The sequence below is a fragment of the Tachypleus tridentatus genome, chromosome 5 (assembly GCF_004210375.1).
Source record: "Tachypleus tridentatus isolate NWPU-2018 chromosome 5, ASM421037v1, whole genome shotgun sequence".
NCBI lineage: Eukaryota > Metazoa > Arthropoda > Merostomata > Xiphosura > Limulidae > Tachypleus > Tachypleus tridentatus.
In genome coordinates, this window is record NC_134829.1 from 25,758,622 (window position 1) to 25,780,232 (window position 21,611).

Sequence of the window (21,611 nt, forward strand, 5' to 3'; positions counted from 1 at the left end):
ACGAACCAATCTAAACATGCTGTCCATATACCCACTTCATCATCTCCTTTAATTTCTCTTCCTCAATCTTATCAATAATGCCAAAATTCGCCAAGCTTTCTTGCCTCATCACAAACCTAAACGATTTTGCTTGCCTTATCGCTATAGTCTTTTTTTTAACTTGACGAATTTGCTTTGCTCTTGTAGGCCCGGCATGGCCAAGCGTGTTAAGGCGGGCGACTCGTAATCTGAGGGTCGCGGGTTCGCATTCCCGTCGCGCCAAACATGCTCGCCCTTCCAGCCGTGGGGGCGTTATAATGTTACGGTCAATCCCACTATTCGTTGGTAAAAGAGTAGCCCAAGAGTTGGCGATGGGTGGTGATGACGAGCTGCTTTCCCTCGAGTCTTACACTACTAAATTAGGGACGGCTAGCACAGATAGCCCTCGAGTAGCTTTGCGCGAAATTAAAAAAAAACAACAACAAATAAATTTGTTAATTAGTTCAAAATTAGGAATAGCTATCGCAGACAGCCCTTTAATAGTTTTGCAGAAAAATTAAACAAATAGCAATCGACATTTTTTCATTTGAATAGTACTGTCCGGTTACAATAATTTACTAATGTAGATTATCAGCCATGTTGTGATCGCGATGTGAAGTTGTTGTTTCGTTTTCATGAGTATTACTTTACTATGATTTCGTTTTTGTTAAGCGCAAAGCTAAAACGATTGTTTTGTTTTTGAAATTCTCACATAGCTACTCAAGGGCTATCTGTGCTAGCCGTCCCTAATTTAGCAGTGTAAGACTAGAGGGAAGGCAGCTAGTCATCACCACCCACCGCCAACTCTTGGGCTACTCTTTTACCAACGAATAGTGGGATTGACCGTCAATTATAACGCCACCATGGCTGAAAGGGCAAGCATGTTTGGCGCGACTCGGATGCGAACCCGCGACCCTCAGATTACGAGTCGCACGCCTTAACGCGCTTGGCTATGCCCGGCCTAAGCTAAAACGATCGGCTGTCTGTGATTTGTTTACTCAGAGTATCAAAACGCAGTTTTCATAATTATAAGCGTGCAGGCTTAAAAGTGAGCTATTGGGAGGTGGAGCTTTTACGAGTATAATCCACATATTCGAATAAAAAATATATTCTCGCAGATTTTTTTTCCATTGCTAAGTCTCTGAATTTCGCCGACAGAGTGCCGTCACAAGCTGACCTTAACAATTCGACTCGTACTAGTTAGGCTGCGAGGCGAGTAGGTATAGAACCTGCAACGGTGTTTTCGACAGCCTTTGGTTTTGTTGACCAACTGGAAGGAAAATGATGAGTTTTATTGCACGATCTTCAGGATTTTCTACCTACTTAAAAGCGACGTCACAAGCTGTTGCTTCCCAAGTGCAACCTATTGTTCCACCTGTAGTTTTATCTTCTGAGAAAGCCTTCCCATCCTTTCCAGATAAACATAAAAGCCATTACAGTCTTGCGCAGTCTCTCCCAAAACATGAGCTGTTTGCCCAATCAGGAGGCATAGGAGGTCTGTGTATATGTAACATTGTTAATATGTGTAACCTTACAGAAACATTTTGAGATAAAACTTTGACTTAATATAAATTTAATTGGGTTTTATGGTCTACCTTTACATTTTTTCATTAGATTTATTTTTTCTTACATAAATTCACTGCCCCGAGTTTTATTGTATAAAGTATATTTACTAGCTTAGCTTATGTACCATTCAATGCACATAAAAGGTATATTTCTCTGAGGGTGGTAGAAGGGTAATTTTCGAATGCTAACCCAATGAAACTTCCTAATGGTACGTGCCAGGGCTGGATACTGGTGTCAACCCTCACCCCATGCTTCCTCTTGAAAGTTTTGGAGAGTAAATTCCTGGTTTGGTGAGAGTTTGTCCAGTTGTTTGTAAATTGTAAGAAATCGCACACCTGCATGTATGCAGGAGGGGTTCAGCCAAGTCCCCTTTTTTGTCATGTAAAAAAAGAAATGCTAATTTAACTCTAGCTCCCCATACAGTGTTACAATGGAATGATGATTTGTTGACTTTTCATTGGATGTTTCTGGACTTTATGTGAACAGCCATGCAATTGTTTAAGATACATTTCATTGTAATAAATAGGGGTACAATGAGATTTAATCTGAAAGCAATTTTATGCTTTTCACAATGTGTTGGCTATCAACCCTGCAAATTGAAACCAACTTCAAACGTCGTGTGTGTGGGTTTGACCCAGAATTTTGTCAAGTGATGGTGAACTACACTTATCAGTTATGATCAATCTTTAAAAAGCTGGATATTTATCAGAACCTGACTCCAGTTGCACAGCAGTATGACTGCAGACTTACATTAGTAAAAACCAGGTTTCAATACCCATGGTGGACAGAGCACAGATAGCCTAGTGTGTAGCTTTATGCTTAATTTTAAACAAATAAAATAATCATAACCTAAAATTACTACTTGAGACTTAAATTTAGGTTAACTAATATTTAGTTAGTAAGATTCAAAGGTTCTGAGAGACATAGTATCTGGATAATGTGTATCCCCTGCGTAAGGTGGTACTTGACTGTAATTATAGACTGCCTGATACTACCTGTAATTAGTATGACAGATATTTGTGCTGGTTTCTTGGTATATGGTGCATAAAATTATGTCAGTATGCTAGTTATCAACTTTTAGTAATATTTTATTGGTAGTTGAAGTGAACTCAAAAGTTCTAATGGATAGTAACAGGAAATTATTTGTAGGATGCCAAACTGCAGATCAGTTTATATATTTTTATATTTGTGTATCTGATATGCATTAGAACTTGAAGTTTAGCACTGATGCAGTTGAAACAAAACATCTTGATACATATATAAGGTCTTAAGGGGGAAAAAAAATAATTACATTTTCACTAATATAAGTATATAAGTACAAAATTTACAATTCTTGCTTAAGTTAAAATTGGTTTACAATATATAATAGATTTCTTCCTATGTGAAAATTTCCCTCTTAGCATTGATAACCAACATAACTGACTTCTTGGTTCTGGTTGTTTGTTAGCCTGGTCAAATTGAGTCAAATAATCAGAAAACTTGATTTTTTAAATTTGTTATGTATATTTTCATAACAATGGAATATTATTAAAAAAAAGTTAATTGTTACAATGACAGTAGCATTACTTAATAAACACAATGTCAAAATTGTGGCACTAATTTTGTTGTTGTGGTATGATTGGTGTCAAATTGTACTCTGGGAATTTACATTAAGTAATATTCAATATTTGCAGTTAAGATTTAAAAAAAAGTTTGATCAATTTTTGTAATTGGTCAGATTTCCAACCCTGATAATAATAAGGATTATTAGTCTAGAACAGCAGCTTAAAATAAACATTATAAATCTTGAATCTAGATACCATTATGGTATCTCTCAGAAATGATCAAAACATTGTTTTTAACACTCTTTTAGTTCTATCATAACTGTTATAGTATTGATGTTTACCGCATCAGTAAACTTTCTTTAAATGGATGGTTTCATTATTCACTTTTGGAAATAACAATAGGAGATTATTTTACGTGACATTAATCAAAGCTCTTAAGTGATTTATTATTCTAATACATTCTTAATTCAGCTGCCAGTTGTAGCTATTACTCAACTGCCAGCATTTCATCTTTGCTCATCTAATCAGTGATATGATTTTTTTCACTTTTTCTAGTCTTTTATACCCCTCTCACTTGCCTTTGGTGATGTATGTCTTGAAACACTACACCTACATCAGTGTGCCTTCTGTTCTGTTAGTGTAAAGGAGCACCTAATTCATATTTTTGTCACTTTTTCTTAGCAAAGTATCACTAACAGGCTTTCCAGTATTACTGTATTTTGGAGATACTTTGAATGTTATTGTGTTACTTAGTTGATTTTGTAATAATACGTTTTTTCCTCCTATTGGCAAGTCAATTGTGGTATGAATTTCTAGATTATTGTTTCTGGTACAGAGGCAAATTGGGTTTCTATCCTGATATCTCATTGCACAACAGTTGAGGGAGGGAGGATCAATCTCAGTTGAGATTGTTTGATCTTTATTGTATATTGAAATGTGTGGTGGTCTTTTGGCTCTAAGGCTGCAATTGAGGACAATTCTCAACATTTTCAAGAGATTAATTTACTTTTTTGTGTACATATTTTTAGTTTCTTGTATTGTTTATACCCCTCCTCCCTCCCATGGGTCAATGGTAAGTTTATGGTTCAATCCTCTAAGGTGGACATGGCAGATGAACTAAAGTTGCTTTGCCCTAACAGGATAATACTTTAACTCTCAAAATGCCATTCCAGTCAGTGATTGTCACCATGTTCTTTAAATGACCTGTGAAAAATGAAAAGGAGGTTACTTTTGGATAATCTGCCTTTGATTAGTTTTTATTTTGATCCTGCATGGTACTTGATGACTGAAAGGTCTGGGAGTGAATTTTTAGTCTTTCTTTTCTCCATATACAGATATTTGTGGTTTGTGCTTGAAGTTTTACTTCTCAGTTATATGAAGGAACAATTAGGTCTTATCTGAATATGTTGGTGGACATTTTTTTAAATTTTGTCTACCACCAAGAGGTGGAGTCATTTGTCCAACTATCCAATATTACATTTGTTCCTTAAATATTAGGGTTCTGAGGGAGAGTTTATAGTTCACTTATATAGGTTTATGTTCCCTTGTAGGACAGAGTAAATGAACAGACTTGCATCTTCACCACTTTTTCCTTTCTCTTAACTTTGTTAGAAGACTGTCAGGATCACCAGCTTCATTTAGGATGAGCTGGGTTCCTTTTTACCATGTGGACTGGCTCAGTGTTTGGCTTCTACATTCCTTCTCATGGTAGTTGGCATCTTGAATTTTATTGGATTCTACAAGGGATATCGTAGTTTCATTACAGTTTGTGAGTACTGACCCACAACATCAGCTCCTTGTTATATTGGTACTCAGAATAATTTCTGTCTATATCTACAGAATCCCACTGCTCAGTTGGATTGCCAGCAGCATCAGTGAGTATTGTACAACTTCAAGGGCTGTAGGGGCTTGGTTCCAAGGAGCTGCAGAGCTTTTGGAGCTTCTTAAGGGGGTACATTGCCAGGCTTTGCTCTGACTATTCCATGGTGATGTCTTATGTTTCTTATCAAGTAGGCATGTAGTCTAGAACTTCTTATTTTCAAATTGTGAAACTAGTCTTCTCACTTTTGTAGCTTCTCATGTTCGATGAGTGATGCCTGTAGAAGTAGGACATTGTCTCAATCATAACAGATTTTTCTGACAGAATAGATGTTGCAGTGCACAGTTTGGTTGGACTGCCTCTTATTTTGCAACTAATTGGCAGATTGGCCTCTCACTGGATCACCTATCTACTGGCAGTTTGGTCTTTAGTGCTTCATTTTTGGATCTGGCAGTAGGTACTTTCTGTGTAGGTGGGATGAGATTACCAATATCACCCTTTTCTACTCTTTATATGTTGTTATCCAGGGCATCAAATATGATTTGCTCCATTCCATTTTTAGATTCTGTTGACAACACCAGATTGGCAGCTACACTTGAGTTTCTGCTTCTGTAGATCCTTACAGTACATTCATTCAAACTCTTCCACTTCTTTTTAGGCTCTCTCTGCAGAGGCAGCCATGATTGGATATGGTACACTTTGCTATTCAGAAGCTCAGTCTACCTGTATAGAAGTTGAACTGTATTTCACATGGCATTAGGGTTTAATTTTCTAAGGTTGACACATGTCACATTTTCTGCTTTAGTTTGAAAGGCACTTTTCTTAACAGTAATGAAATGTATATCAGTAATATTGTATTGAGAAGAGGTTGAACCCTTCTCAGTCAGTTGTGTCAACTATAATTTGTTTATTGACTTGGCTCTTTGATAGAGGTTTTTACATCTTCACAATCACCATTCTTTATGGCACTTTATTGAATACCATTTTAATATTGCAACAACATATTATTTTGAGTCTCCAATGCTCTCCAGGTTTCTCTCATTGTTTTGGATAATTCAAGTGGCATAGCAGGTAGATTAAGGTTGCATGTTCTTTCTCTCTACCTGTTTGTGAACTGATTCTCATATGCAATGCATTCCTTTTAGCTGAAGGTTTATTTATCATGGCTGTGGACCTACAGACATCACCAGTCAGAGAAATTTGTGCTGTTTGTGCAGAGACTGCTTTCTCATTTTTGCTACTGGTTTTTCTTACCCAACAGTCTATCAGATTGGAAAGGGATTCATTTCTATTCTCAGATGCATCTACTCATATTTTCTTCCTGTGTTCAGTCAGATTTCGATCTTGGTCTTGTTTGGTTGCCTGCACCTACACTATTAGAAATACTAGACAACACTTTATTCTGGGCCTTTGAAGATAAGGTATCTTTTTGTGAGTCACATCTAATGAGATTTTTTTGTATCCAGACTGCTAGTCTGGTTAAATTTTCCACTGGAACTCATTGTGCAGACTGGTATTTGGATCTGACATTATTTGCTGATCTGGCACTCTCTTCATCTTATGGTTTTTGGCTATGCTCTGTATTTATTTTCATTACTTTTTCTAGACTACAAAGCTGTGAGTATATTTATTTCTACTTTCAGGGTCGCTTATCTTGTTTTTACAGGATTCCACTCTGTGGAAAGTTTTCCAGTAGGTGTGTTTTTATCAAACCAATTCCACACAAGCAACTATTTTGCTGTAATTACTACTGGTTCTGACTGGCTCTGCTGAAATGTTACATAAGACCACCTGGGAACTCACAAGGTGGTATTACCATGGTGTGCTTGACTGACACTTAAAGACTATAATGAGTAAAGCTAAAGAGGATTCTGCCCATCCCTGCTGATCATTAGTCTTTTTGTATTTAAAAAGTCAGGGAACTTGGTTTACCTATTGCACTTTTCCATAACATTGTTACTCGGGACTCAATAAGGCACATTACCTTCTAATTGAGTCACTGGATATTTTTATTTGCATGTCTTTAGGAGTGGTACCAGCCTATGTGGGTGCTTACTTATAACACTGTTTCAGACTTGATGCTTGGCTGTCCATTTGGGATACGTATGGCCCTTCTTTTTTATCATTATTGGTTTGGTATATTGTTCATGGAAGGAGATCCACTATCTTGTCATAATTCTGAATGTGGAGTGGTTTCATTCTGGGTCCTTAGTTGAGCACAGTTATTCCATATCCTCTACAAAATATTTGGGACAAGTGGAAGGATGAATGTTCATAATTCCAGACTGGATGTGTTCTGTTCCTTTGGTTGAGTAAGGCATACATGTTCCTGGCATGTTGCTTTATTGTCTTCTTCAGGTGGAGGAGGAGGTTTGTGCACTGTGGTGTTGCTTATTTTTTGGTCATGATTCTGGTGGTTCAGAACACATCACCTCATGGCTATAGGTTGTGATCCAATCCAAAGTACATCTGTATGTAAATTGTGCTCCAGTTTTCTTAGCCACCAAGGCCCCTTAATTCCAACCCTGAGTAGTTGAACCTCAGCTGTCTGGTAGGGGCTGGCCTGTAGTAATGGTTACTCTTGTACAATTCCATCCTGGATACAGGAACAAAGTTCAGGGTGAAGAGCATACCTGTTCTGGATAGGGTGAGATTCCCCCTATCAGATAATGTCCTCACAGGCCCTTCCACCTTCTCAGTGTGGGATTGTAGGTATAAGTGTCAGAAAAAGTATGTTTTGGAAGTTAACATTTTCCTAAATTGAAAATGTATTTCCATAATACTTAGTTCCACTGATACTGTCCACCTAAGAGATGGTGGAATAATATCAGCCCTGAAGGAAATCAGATTATTTGAGCTGCTTGTATACAGTACTAGGATAGAGGGCACATTCACATAGGTGGAGAGCATCACAAGATGTATATTACCAAGGACAATTTAGTGAGGTATAAAACATTGAAGAAAGTGAGATAAAATCAGACCACTGCTAAGATGAGCAAAGATAAGAAACCTGGCAGTCAAGTAATAGCTATAAGTGTCAGCAAAGGTGAGTATTGCTGGAATTATATTTTCAATTTAGGAAAATAACTTTTAATCAATTGAGTTCATCTGTCATTTCCAAAACCAGACATGGCTTTCCGTGGAGTTTTAAAAGTTGTCAAAGATCATACATGTGAGCTTTATTCATTTTGGGTAGGTATGTAGATAGTAGGCAGGTGCATGAGGATTAGAGAGTTTCTATTTTTATTTCTATTTATAAAGTGTGTAGTAGGTGTTGCTCTGTAAGTTATAGGCTAGTTAGTTTTATTTCTGTATTGTGAAAAATTGTAGAGTTGGAAAAATGAACTTTGTGAAATGATCTAATGAAAAATTGTCATAACTGAAAGCCAGTATAGATTTACTAAAGGAAAATATTGCATTACAAAACTTATCTTTACTCAAAGATGTTAAGGCTATGAAAACAGACAAGAATATACAAGGAAAATGCTTGAAAATCAAGAAATAAATAGTATACTTTCAGTGAGTGATAGTTTCTTAGCAAAATGTTATTCTATAGGATAGAAAGAAAAAATATTACAAGTTTCCTGTTTAAAGATTAAATTCTATAGAACTGTGTAGAAATGGATATCTGAACTTTCCAGTTTCCTTTTTAAATTACACTAACTAATTATTAGACTGATAAAGTATTGATTTTAAAATATTACTGAGTTAAAATTGTTGAAACAGATTTAGAATTGGCATACAAGTTGAGTATTGGAATGTGTACCAAAAACAATATGAGAAACTGGAGTACATCTGGTCTTTAGGTACAATGAATTAAAGTAATTTACTTTGTTAAAATTGTTACACAGTGAAATGTATCCAATATGCAAACTAGTACAAACCCTTTAACAACCTGAAAATAAAATTAATAACAAATTTCCTCAAGACTACTGTACTAAAATTGCTGAATTTTTAACCCCTTTGGTGATGGATCAGGGGTCAACGGCCATGTCAATGCATTTGTTTTATTAAACTACTGTTTTATAAATTTGTGCCAGTTGGTTTGGAATCAAATTGTAGATTATAATTCAAACTTTAATATTATATACACATTAATTTCTTAATTTAAAAGTAATTATTAAAATAACACATTTAAATATAGATTTCAGTGAGCCACATGGTATGTTAAATACAGCTCTGTTTAAAATTAGATGCTTGTGATGTTCAAATACTAAGTCTATAGTTTTAAACAAGTTAGGAACTCATATTACTAATATTAATAAGCTAAAATATAAAATAAAAACTTCATTATTTGTTTATTTTGCTGATATATGGCTAATGTACTGAATTAAACACAGTGGTTCCATTTTTGGAAAGTTCCTTATATACACTTCATATGAATAACTAAACAGCTTAGAGTATCCCTTAAGAGGTTTTTCTTCCAGCCATTTTAATCTGTGAAAAAGCTACCACCTTTTTTTCAAATGAAGATTTCAAGAAGGTGGGTTGTGTCTTTAGTCTGCTTGAAGTTTGATATTTTATAAGATCTAAATACATCTTAGTTACTAAGCTTAATAAATTATAGTGAAATTCTATGGTATCAGTATGGTTTTTTATGATTTTTTTGGTTATTCAACTGTGTATAAATAAAACCTACAAAAATTTGTGTGATATCCTCCATGTAGGAAATTTTAAATGGCTTAGTAAACTGTGTTCAGCACCAACCAAGTTCAAAGGTTATACTGTGATAAAACAATTGTTTGTTTCACGTATTGATTTATTGTTCTACATTTTAAGAAAAACAAGTATTTTTAAATAGTAATAATTTTACATACATATATAATGTATAATTGAAATGTGACTGTATATTACAAAGTACTAGTCCACTAAAACATAGGAAAGTTCAGTTTTATATTAGTGAATATGTAACATGAGTGCATATGCACTGCATTAATGCAACTCGTAATGTTACCCAGACGTAAGTGGAAGGTCAATATAATAAAAAAATAATAAATATATAGCATTATGAGACTCAAGTCACTCCAATTAAACTTATAATATGTAGTCATTTTAGCACGACAAAAAGCATAATTTTTATTTCCTGATTTCTTTATGATGTTTATGAGGGTGGTCAAGTGACAGACCCCACATAGTTAAGGTATATAGAAAATAACATAAAATACAGTCTTACTGAAAACAAATGTTTGAAATGTATTTAGGAAGTTTTATAGATCACACAAATAATATGCTGTGGGTCCTGTTGTTGTTTGTAAATTATACATAGTTTGTATTGCCTATACTGATATATGTATATTAAGAGAACCCAAACAATAATTAACATTTTACTAAGCAGTTTGAGTGTAATGCTTTGGATTAGTAAAGTTAGCACTTGCTGAGAAGTTCTTAACTTGTGATAAAGTTAGCACTTGCTGAGAAGTTCTTAACTTGTGATAAAGTTAGCACTTGATGAGTAGTTCTTAACTTGTGATAAAGTTAGCACTTGCTGAGTTGTTTTTAACTTGTGATAAAGTTAACACTTGCTGAGTTGTTCTTAACTTGTGATAAAGTTAGCACTTGCTGAGTTGTTCTTAACTTGTGATAAAGTTAACACTTGCTGAGTTGTTCTTAACTTGTGATAAAGTTAACACTTGCTGAGTTGTTCTTAACTTGTGATAAAGTTAACACTTGCTGAGTTGTTCTTAACTTGTGATAAAGTTAGCACTTGCTGAGTAGTTCTTAACTTGTGATAAAGTTAACACTTGCTGAGTTGTTCTTAACTTGTGATAAAGTTAACACTTGCTGAGTTGTTCTTAACTTGTGATAAAGTTAACACTTGCTGAGTTGTTTTTAACTTGTGATAAAGTTAACACTTGCTGAGTTGTTCTTAACTTGTGATAAAGTTAACACTTGCTGAGTTGTTTTAACTTGTGATAAAGTTAACACTTGCTGAGTTGTTCTTAACTTGTGATAAAGTTAACACTTGCTGAGTTGTTCTTAACTTGTGATAAAGTTCTTAACTTGTGATAAAGTTAACACTTGCTGAGTTGTTCTTAACTTGTGATAAAGTTAACACTTGCTGAGTTGTTCTTAACTTGTGATATTTATTGTGTTAAGAAAAAGTTGTGTTATTGTACTTTTCTTTTTTAAAAAAAGAAACATTTTTATACAAATACTTCAGAATTTCGTGTATACTGAAATGATACTAATAATTGTGCTGAGTATTCTTTGTAAATTAACAACTTGCATAAGAGATGATTGAGCTAAGCATTTCAAATATTTATTGCTGTTTTTCTGTAGTTCCTGCCCAGATCCGACTAGCTCACACGGATATCAAAGTCCCAGATTTCACAGAATACCGAAGGAATAGTGTCAAGGATCCGTGCAAAAGTTCATTAAATACTGATGAATCAAGAAAAATGTTTAGTTACTTATTGGTGGCTGGTGGGTATTGGTTTTCGTGTTTTACTTTCATCGATTTAGTGTAGATATGTCCAACTAGTAACTTGTAAGGCTGTTGTGATCAGCATATCAACCACCATGCAAAAATACATTGAAAGTGAAGCTAAAAATAAACCTCTTTATAATGTCTCACACTTTAAGGCTTAGTTACCTAATGGTTGTTACTTGTTTGTGGAATGCACTTGTATTTAATACAAATAAACATGAATAAAGTTCCCTCTTTTTTTATATATGAGCTGTTAGGGTTAGACACATCAGACTGAACTCACAATACTGTTGAATCTGCCACTAATGCAGAGCTGGATAAAACCTTGGGTTAAATGGTTGAAGCTGGTCAGTGGCATTTGTGAATGGAATCAGTTAGTTTTAGTGTACATTTTTCTGTGGTGAACAAGTTTTATTACTTATTTTATATTTATTAAAGAACAAAACAAGCCAAACAAAACTGAATTTAAAATGCTGCTTAAATTAAAACTTGCCTTTTTTTAAATGTTTTTATTTATTTTTGTGTTTCTTCATCTGAGACTGTAAGAATGGAGGTTAAGACTCACAGAAAATGTTATCCACGTCACAGTGTGGGTTCTGTTTCCCCTCCAAAACCCAGGACGTATTTTATATCCCATGTTATAGCCTGTACCCTGGGGATTATTGTAACTTATGAAGCATTTTTTTGTTTGGGTTTGTTCTGTTCATTTAAATGTCATTTATCACAAGTTTAGATTTGCTGTTTTTAATGCAGTCCTTCCTCTTGGTTTGGTTTTGCTTGACTATTTAAGTATCAATTTTTTATAGATAGATATATGTGAGTATGTATGTTTCTTTTATATTGTTTCAATTTAAACTGGTTTAAAATCTAATTTGTACAAATAATTCACTTTTTCAGATGTTATTAGGCATGGGTCTAACCCCCCCAGTTTTTAGGCTACACAAATTATTCCTTTCATATCAGAAGTCTTGTCTTACTGAAGAGACAACAAGGCTACCAAAAACTTTCCCTACTGTGCTATATATCTATTTAAACACACATTCTTAATAAAAAACTGATGCTAAAACCCAAAACTGAAAATTGATTACATAAGATATTAACATGATGATGTTCTGCATACTGTTTTAATTACAAATCATTTTTTGTACCATTGGACACTGAACACACACAGTACTCTTTCTCAAAGACAAGTATTTGTAACACAAGCTACTTCAAAAAAGAATAATACACTCAGATTGGTGTGTATGTCTACATATATACACACACACATCTGTTTCAACAGTACTGCCCACTTTTTTGCTTCTGCAACTGCACAAATTTTTGGTACAAGTAAGACAGAAATGTAACTGAACATTAATTGAAATTATTGTGTAGTTCATTTAAATTTTGTATTGCTGGTTAGGTCAGTGTAGAATATTTTCCTTGTATATTTTTAGTGAAATTGAGCACCTACTTGCTTTTATTTTAATGTTAATTTGCAGTAAGAAGGTATCTGCCAAAGTTTTTTACACCAAAGACAAGTTAGTGTTGGTTGCTGATCAAACTTTCATGTGCAGTGATAATGATCATTAATTTTGTCATTGTTCACTAATGTATTTCAGGTTTATTTCTTGAGAGAGACATTCATATTTAAAGCCATTTAGGTAGTTTTGCATGTAGAATTCTTTACATAATATATTCAGTAATGTTTTTTCTACGAATGATCAGAATAGGTATAAAAAATTGAAGATATAGCAGTAATAGGTAAAATGAAGATTGAGAAAGAGAATGTAAGAAACTGTGACTAAAAATATTTTTACATGTGTAAGTTATGTGGGATAAAGAACCATGTGAATGTAGTTAAGCAACTTTAATTTAAATCCTTGTTTTATCAGTTTTCACTATAATCTGTAATTTTTTTATCAAAAAATCTATTGAATCAGTATGTTGACATGGTCTCTTATGCTTTGAAAGTCTGGTAATTAATCATGACGTATAATGTGTTAAATATGAACAGCAGACTTTCCATTTTCATATACAACACAAATGAATGTAACTAGTTTGTTTAGCATCCTTAACCTTAAATGTTTTAGCCTCACATTTTTCAACTTCAGCTCAGTAATGTAGTAATGGTTTGAGTTTTGTTTTATGAAAAGAAAGTATCTTCAATTGAAACTTCATTTTAATGTTAGTTTCTCATTATTTAAAGTAAAATGATTACATGTACAGGAATAATTTATAAAACTGTTGCTTTGTTTTGATAGTATAATTATTTTAACTTTGATTATATTGACAATAGAATGTTTATAACCAAATCATTTTCTTTTCCAAATGGTGGCAATGGTCCATTAATATCATTGAGGTTTGAATAGCATATTTGAAATATAAAGTGGCATGAGAAAAATGAATCAAAAGCTATAAACATAACAGATGTATCTTCATAAAATTTTAAAGAAGCAAATTTTTCTTTCAGTGAAAAGCAGTGTATACACTATGATAAGAAGACCAAATCCCCTATTACAAGTTATGGCCAGTAAAATATAACTGTGCAGTAGTTTTTATTGATTTCTCATTTCATCATAGCAATTGCAGAAACAGTTCATCACCTGTGAATGCCATTGCACAATAACTTAAACAGTATGAGAGGACAATGACCATTATTGAAGCCTAACAACAGAGTACAAAAGTTTTGAAAGATAAGGTAGCTTTAATAAAGAGTTAGGTAAAGTCAGTGGCAGCCCAAACTTATTTGGAGTAGAAAAAACACCAGGTTTAGAGTGAAAAGAATAAGTCTTGAAGGGACACGAGCCTAATGAAGGAAAGGACAGAAATTGTGTTCTTTCTCCAATAAAATATTCAAATTCAAGATATGCCAGTGTTAGGCTTGTGCTGAATGAAGTGGCTTTGGTAAATGCTTCTGAGTTGGTATTCCTGAAACGTCCACTAGTCATCAGAGCTTATTTAATTCTCAACAGTGTGGAAAAAACTCCTAGTGTTTCAGAAGGTACTATGAAAGATTGGACTGATAAGTTGCTAGTTGTGTCCTGTTATAGTTACCAAAGGAACAAACTTAGGGTCTTTTATCAGTCTGCTAGACAAAATATTGACAGTTCAGAGGTGGAATTTATGTTAAAAGTAGAGAATAACTAATTCTGTAAATCAGTATTTAAGGCAGATTTGATCAGGTTTTTGAATCACTAAGGCAAATTATCTTCCTATAACATGGAAAGTTACCAAGAAACTTTGAATTACTCAGAGTTTGACTACCAACGTGACATTACAGATGTCTCTACTTGAGTACCCATGTATTAGATGCTGTTCACATGGTGGGTGCTGTATTTAAGGCTGGAGTTGTGGGACAGTCTTGCTGTTGCTGCTGATTGAAGAGAAATAAAATGGAGATGATAATCTTGCTTCCTCATGAATGTTGAGAGCTTACGGCAACCAGTGCTTTACATACAGAAGTTGCAAGTTTAGATAATTATTTGGCTGTATGTGTGAGAAGGTGAGTGTGATGCAGAAAGAGAAACCTTTTGAAATGTAATGAATTATCTGGAGACTACTTGCGAGATTGATGAGCTAAGTGTAATTTAATGCTACCAGAATATCAGAGGGTTGGGGAGCTCTGAATGTACAGTTTGAGAAAGAATATTGATGTAATATTCCCTTCATTTGAGACTGCAGGTTGTGCTCTGTTTAGAGCACACACTGGCAATTACAAATATTTCCAGATAAATATTTGATTACCAGATACATTGTCTATTTCGCATAGATCACGATTCTATTAATTGTAATTTTTACAGCATTATTTTAGAATGAAAAAACACTGCTGGAGTTATCATTTACCCAATGCCAAACCTGCAGGCTTTTTTGAAGCAGTTCATAACTAATCAAAATAAGTAATGCAAGTTAAAAATGGTTAAACCAAAATAAGATAGTATTGTGAATATATAGCTTTTAAATAGTTGTGTTGTATAGAGTGGAGTGAAGTCATTAAGTTAGTACTTTGAATCATTACTAAACCTAATTAATAATAAACTTGAATGAGCATTGGGTCAAAATAAAATTTTTATATAATTGATTCATTTCTGTTCAGTGAGTCAAAAGTGCATGTCCTACCTGTTACATTTAAAGTTGAAAAAATTACCACTGCATGTACGTATATCTGGCATGAAAACAGTTCATAAAAAAGTTTTAATTCATCATTCCTACACAGTTTTCAGAGTAGTTAAGTGGATCTTGAAGCATGAATCACACAAGAAACTTTAGGGTAAAAGACACCTTCAAGGTTTTAGTATTACATTTATCATATGGCTTTCTGTGGCATTACAGATAAATTGGCTTACGCGCTACTGCACGATTCTAAGCTCAGTAAGAGTCCTCCCTTTCTATTTTACTTTGAATAATGGTGATTTGGAACTTAAATTTTAAACTATGAGTTATCATCATGAATTTCAGTCATTTGTATGTTAGAAAAATATACAAGTTTAGCATATGTAAAGACAGAACTGTGTTATTAACAGGTGGAAGTGTAGGAGCCACGTATGGAGCTAAAAGTTTGGTGACTCAGTTCATCAGCACAATGAGTGCTTCTGCTGATGTCTTGGCTTTAGCCAAGATAGAAATCAAACTCTCGGATATTCCAGAGGGTAAGAACATGACCTTTAAGTGGCGAGGCAAGCCCTTGTTTATTCGGCATAGAGCTGCAGAGGAGATAGAAAGAGAAGGTAGTGTTGATCTGTCCACACTCAGAGATCCACAGCATGACCGAGAACGTGCTCAGAACCCAGAGTGGCTGGTGCTGGTTGGTGTTTGTACCCACCTTGGTTGTGTTCCCATTGCTAATGCTGGAGATTATGGAGGTTATTATTGCCCGTGCCATGGATCTCACTATGATGCTTCTGGTCGGATCCGAAAAGGTCCAGCCCCTTTAAACCTTGAGATACCTTATTATGAATTTACAGATGATACAACCTTAGTTGTAGGCTGATTGGAATAGTAATAATTTAGTGTAAATTTAAAACGAGTTGGTTCTTGTGGAAATAAAAAGTAGAGTATTTAAATTTCCAGTTTCATTAAATAGGATGTGAAGTAATTGATGTATATGCAAGAATAAAACTTGTAAACATGAAGTTCATAATGTTTTTATTTACAATATTTCATTGAGTCTATGTGGTGGCAAACAAATACAGAAGTCCAGAAAGAAACTGGGCAATTTCACTCCCTCCAAGCTTGGATTCTCCGTAAACTCGATCAACAAAACTAATGGGAACCTGCAAGATAAGAAAAATAATGTAAAAAATTCCAATTAATAAGATATCTGTAAAAATGAACTAAATGTTGAAAGTTCGCATATTGGGTGTAAGACTTAAAACACTGATATGAAATGAAAGTACTTTGTTAATTAGTATGCTTTTCTCAGTGCTACAGTGTATGAGAAATTATGGCAAGTACATTATCTTTATTCACTTTCAAACAGTACTGAGGGTTGTTTTTCAATGTTTAAACATTCAGCTCCATCTCATCCTCATCTTATTTCTAAAATAAAATACCACAATATCATAAATACCTCGGGACATACCAAAACATACCAAAAACCTAAAACATATCCAGTTTAAGCCTATTATGGTGGTCACTAATCTATAACTCCCACCTTTGATCCATAATTCAAAACTACGTTTTTAAAATATACAAAATTAATACTTTTTCAGGATTCTAACAATGTGATAAAATAAACCAGGATTTTTAAATACATTTGATCTGAAAGCAGAGGTAAAACATTCAACTAAACTTTTAGTTCATTAACTTTTGTTAGCATGGGATTAGGTTCAGGGACTGTTCTCGTTTTAGTTTTCATGATATAATTACATCCGTAAAATTTTGCATATTATCAGTAAACATTGTAAGGCTTTTGTATGGAAATGTTTATTAAGATTAAAAAATTTTTTTTTGCATGCCTTTTCTCTTTAAACGTTGACAATCCAAAATGCAAAAGTAATTCTAAGATTAAAATTTCGTTTGCAAAATATTTATAATCTCCCAATAGTTAGTGATTTTTAGAAAATACTTTGTTCTGTTACTTTCACTACTGAAAGTTTGTACAGGTTGGGGCAATATGACTAACCTTGTAACCACAATAAAAATTAGAAAATACATATAAATTAAACTTTTCACTTTAGTATTACTACAAACTATAATGCATAAATATGTATGTATAGTCTAAATAGCTTAAATCTTGTCACTTGATACATATATAAATTTTTTTTTATTATTATATTAACCTTTCAGCCATACCTGGCTAAAATTAAAGTTATTGCAACCATATAACATACATGCACTCACTATTACCGTATCAAATTAATAAGGTGACCTGTATTTTAATAGACTTATATTGTAAAATACAGTCACATTTCAGTTATAACACAGATGTATATACATTACTATTTACAAAGAAGTTTTTAAAAAAACAAAATTCAGAACAGTAAATAAAGAAGTACAGCAACCAGTTCTCTTATAGTTAGGAACTCTACTTATTCGCTGTTTGCCAGAGGTTGCCAAGCCCTGTCAAAATTTGGACATGGAAGATGTGAAGCAAAATTATGTTTTAGATTTCATGTATTAATTTTGAAGTAACAAAAATCAAATATACAAAAACAACACAATTCAACTAGAATTTATTTCAAGTTGTACTTGAATCTGTTAAATAATGTTTGAGTTCATCAGTGTCTTACCTTACAGCTTGAAATCTAGCATGAAGAGAAAATTTGTCATTTAAAGATTTTGCAAAAGGCTGAGAAAACCAATAGGGGAAACATCCTGAGCTTTTCATTGCTTATATCCATATAATAAGACAAAATAGGTTGACAGATATGAAAGACTTTAGTGTAGGAAAGTCAATAATTAATTTATCATGTGTTTGTAATTCATTGCTGTTAAAGCTATTGAATATTGTGTTTGCAATCCACTGATGTTCAGACTGAAGATTTCTAGAAGGCCTAAATGATAAACATAATTAGCTTGTAACCAGACAAGTGAAAGCAGAGTAAAAGTAGTCACATGAAAGAGAAGTTTGGTCAGAAAAAAATCAGAAAATGCAAAGTTAACCATCATGAGAGACAATGACCTAGTAGTTGATATATTAGAGTGGTATTAACACTCTGAAGAAAAACAGAATAATGTGTCTTGTCAAAAGGTGTTCTAAACTAACTGGACCTGCCCGTGTGGATTTTGATAAAAGGCAGACAGTTATTGAAAATTGAGGATACAACTGCAATAACTTATGACAGTATAAATGAATTATACGTGGATACTATTGGCATGCAAATAGACAAAAAATAGACTGAATTCTAAAGCAATTAAATTGGCATAAAATGTACTTTAGACAAAGATAGAACTATATAGCATTTAAGATACAATTATGATCTTCATGGTGCAAAGAATTTTTATACTTAAGTGCAAACTCATTTGAAATGTATATATATATTATTTAAAAAAAAAAGTGGAAAGTGTGCTGTTAATTTATTGCCAACAAGTCAGACACTTACTATAGTCCCTGTCACAAACATGCTCACCCTTTCAGCTGTGGGGTGTTATAATGTGACAGTCAATCTCAGTATTTGTTGGTAAATGAGTAGCCCAAGAGGTGGCAGTGGGTGGTGATAACTAGCTCTCTTTCCTCTAGTCTTACACTCCAAAATTGGGGACAGCTGGTGCACCTAGCCCTTGTGTAGCTTTGTGCAAAATTAAAAAAACAAGTACCTAGTATAGAAGAAGTTTAGCCCAACACACATACTTAAATTACTAAATATACTACAAAAAAGAAAGAGAGAAGTTAAAATTGTTTGCTGTGGTTCACTTCAGTAAACAATTGAGGGCATTCTGTAGCTGCCACTCAATAAACCTCATGTTCGACGACTAACATGAGATGTGAAGTCATCAGCATAAGAGTCTGTTTGTAACAGTAACTCACATAAATGGAGATCTTGCAAAATGCCATACCTCCATGTCGTGTCATAAGCCTTCTCAATGTCAAAGAATGTTGATACAAGATGTTTGAGAAAAGCTTCTTTGATTAACATCAAGTCAAATCAGATGGTCCATAGTAGAGCTCTGTCATTGGAACCCACACTGGGCAGGCAAGAGGAGGTCATTTGATTCATAAAACCAAACAAGGCGAGCATTAACCATCCTCTAAGGTCTTACAGAGACAGCTTGTCAAAGTAACTGGATGGTAATTTGAAGGAATCATGGGATCCTTCCCAGGCTTAGAGAAAGATAAGACAATAGCCTGGCATCAGGAAAAACATTCTCCTGCCAGATCCAGTTAAAAACAATCAGTAGAATAGCAAGAGAAGTAGGACATAGATGGTGCAACGTTTCATAGTGTACATCATCAGGTCCGACCGAGGTACTGCCAAACTGATTAAGGGCCAGTTTGAGTTCTACTAGTGTAAAGTGACAACTACAGTCATAGAGACAATGAGCTCAAAAGGAAAGAGGTGATTGCTCTGCCAAAGTCTTGATGGCTAAGGTGGAGGATGAAGCAGTAGTGCTAGATATTCAGCAAATGTTTTCACCTAGAGTATCTGTGATGCTTCGGGTATCAGCTATCGAGAGGGGAACAATCATATTGGCCACTGACCTTTTGATTCTTGTCCCATATGACTTTGGAACTGGTGGTAGAAGATATGCTGGTTGTGTACTTAATCCAAGAGTCCTTCTGGCTTTGATGTCTTACTCACCAAGCATGTGCATGGGTTTGCTGGAAATCGATGTGGTGTTGAGAGTGTGAAATGCCTACAAAAAGTATCCCAGGCCTGTTTTTGAGCCTTCCGTGCCATGTGGCAGGCAGAATGAAGTTCTGTGAGAGCAGTGAAAGAGAGCCAGTTTGCTTGATCCAGCTCATGCAGGTCAGATGGCATCAATCATGGCCAGTCTCTCAAAATTATAGGAAAATAGTCACTGGCTTGTGGGTTATTGTCAACCCTCCATGAAAAGTGGGAGAACAGTGAAGGGGAACAGAGATCAACAGCAGTAAAGGATTGACTAGGTGCATGAAAATAAGTATAAGAACAAGTATTGAAAAGAGAAAGGTTGTGATCTGAGAACATACACTCTACAGAGTGACCCCTCCCATCAATATCAGCAATTCCCCAGAGGGGATGATGTCCATTAAAGTCCCCCAGGATTAAAAAGGGAGACAGCAACCATTCAGTGAGAGCATCAAGGTCTGATTGATCACAGGTCTCTTCAGGAAACAGAGAACAAACAGTGATGGTATGACTAAAGGAGACACAGATGGCTACAGCCTCCAAGGGTGTGTTCAGTGGCAAAGACAGGGTGGGCATATGCTGATCAACCAACAGTGTCACCCCTCCATGCACTCATTCATTGCACAACCTGCCATTTCTGTACAAAGAAAACTGCCAAGAGGTGACTGTATCAGCAGGTTTCAGAAATGTTTTCTGTGAAGAAAGACATGCAGGATGGTAGGAAGCAATCAGTGTTTTGATATCATCCAGATTAGAATGTAAACCGACAGGAAGTGGATCTTGGGGTTTGCTGGAATGTATGTTAGGGACAGAGATGGGTGGTGATGGTGATTCATTATTTTCTTTAACCATGGAGGTAAAAAAAATTCATTTTGTTTGAGAACAATTCTTTTGGAAGGCACAGACATCCGTCTGCACTCCCACTGTAGTTGTGGAACGAAGTGCAGCAGCATACCAAGATGAAGTGGTGGACAGCAACTTTCGAGCCATGGATAAGTAATGTTTTGAATTCAGTGATGTCGAGAAACCCACTTGTTGAGAAATTTATATGCAAAAACGGCTCGTTTGGGTTGAGAAAATATTTTACATAGAAGAGCGAACAACGTTTCGACCTTCTTCGGTCATCGTCAGGTTCACAAAGAAAGAGGTAACTGACCGGAAGCTGACCACATGTTTGAAAGGGGTTGTGTAACTGTGTGTCGAAATGTAGAGGGCAGTATTAGATGTTTGAATATATAATTTTTATTTATTTTATTATATTAGTATAGGTATAAAGGCGTTCCTTTATATTGGTTTATTTTGGGTTTAAGATGTTGTATAAGAAGCCTTCAAACACAGTGTTTTCAAACACTGCACCTCTTTTTCTTCCAACCATTTAGGACAAGAATGAAAGTAGAATGGGCGAGAGCCATTGCAACTAATGCAATAAGGGTCTGTTTTACATTCATAGGCATCATGGTCCTTGCCACCTCAATAAGCACATGTCA

At 34.6% G+C, this 21,611-nt stretch overlaps 2 protein-coding genes across 2 annotated transcripts in view; one reads left to right on the plus strand and one right to left on the minus strand.

The window, feature by feature from the left end:
- The first annotated feature begins 1,187 nt into the window (after nucleotides 1-1,187).
- Nucleotides 1,188-16,485, plus strand: RFeSP (Rieske iron-sulfur protein). Its single transcript, XM_076501717.1, has 3 exons — nucleotides 1,188-1,513; nucleotides 11,227-11,370; nucleotides 15,877-16,485. The coding sequence occupies exons 1-3, from the start codon at nucleotides 1,300-1,302 to the stop codon at nucleotides 16,341-16,343; spliced, it is 825 nt and encodes a 274-aa protein (XP_076357832.1). The 5' UTR covers nucleotides 1,188-1,299; the 3' UTR covers nucleotides 16,344-16,485.
- Nucleotides 16,482-21,611, minus strand: part of Dpm1 (Dolichyl-phosphate mannosyltransferase subunit 1) — a 32,805-nt gene continuing 27,675 nt past the window's right edge. The window contains exon 8 of the mRNA XM_076501720.1: nucleotides 16,482-16,626. Coding sequence (XP_076357835.1) covers nucleotides 16,522-16,626 — 105 coding nt within the window. The 3' untranslated portion in view covers nucleotides 16,482-16,521. The remainder of the gene's footprint in view (nucleotides 16,627-21,611) is intronic.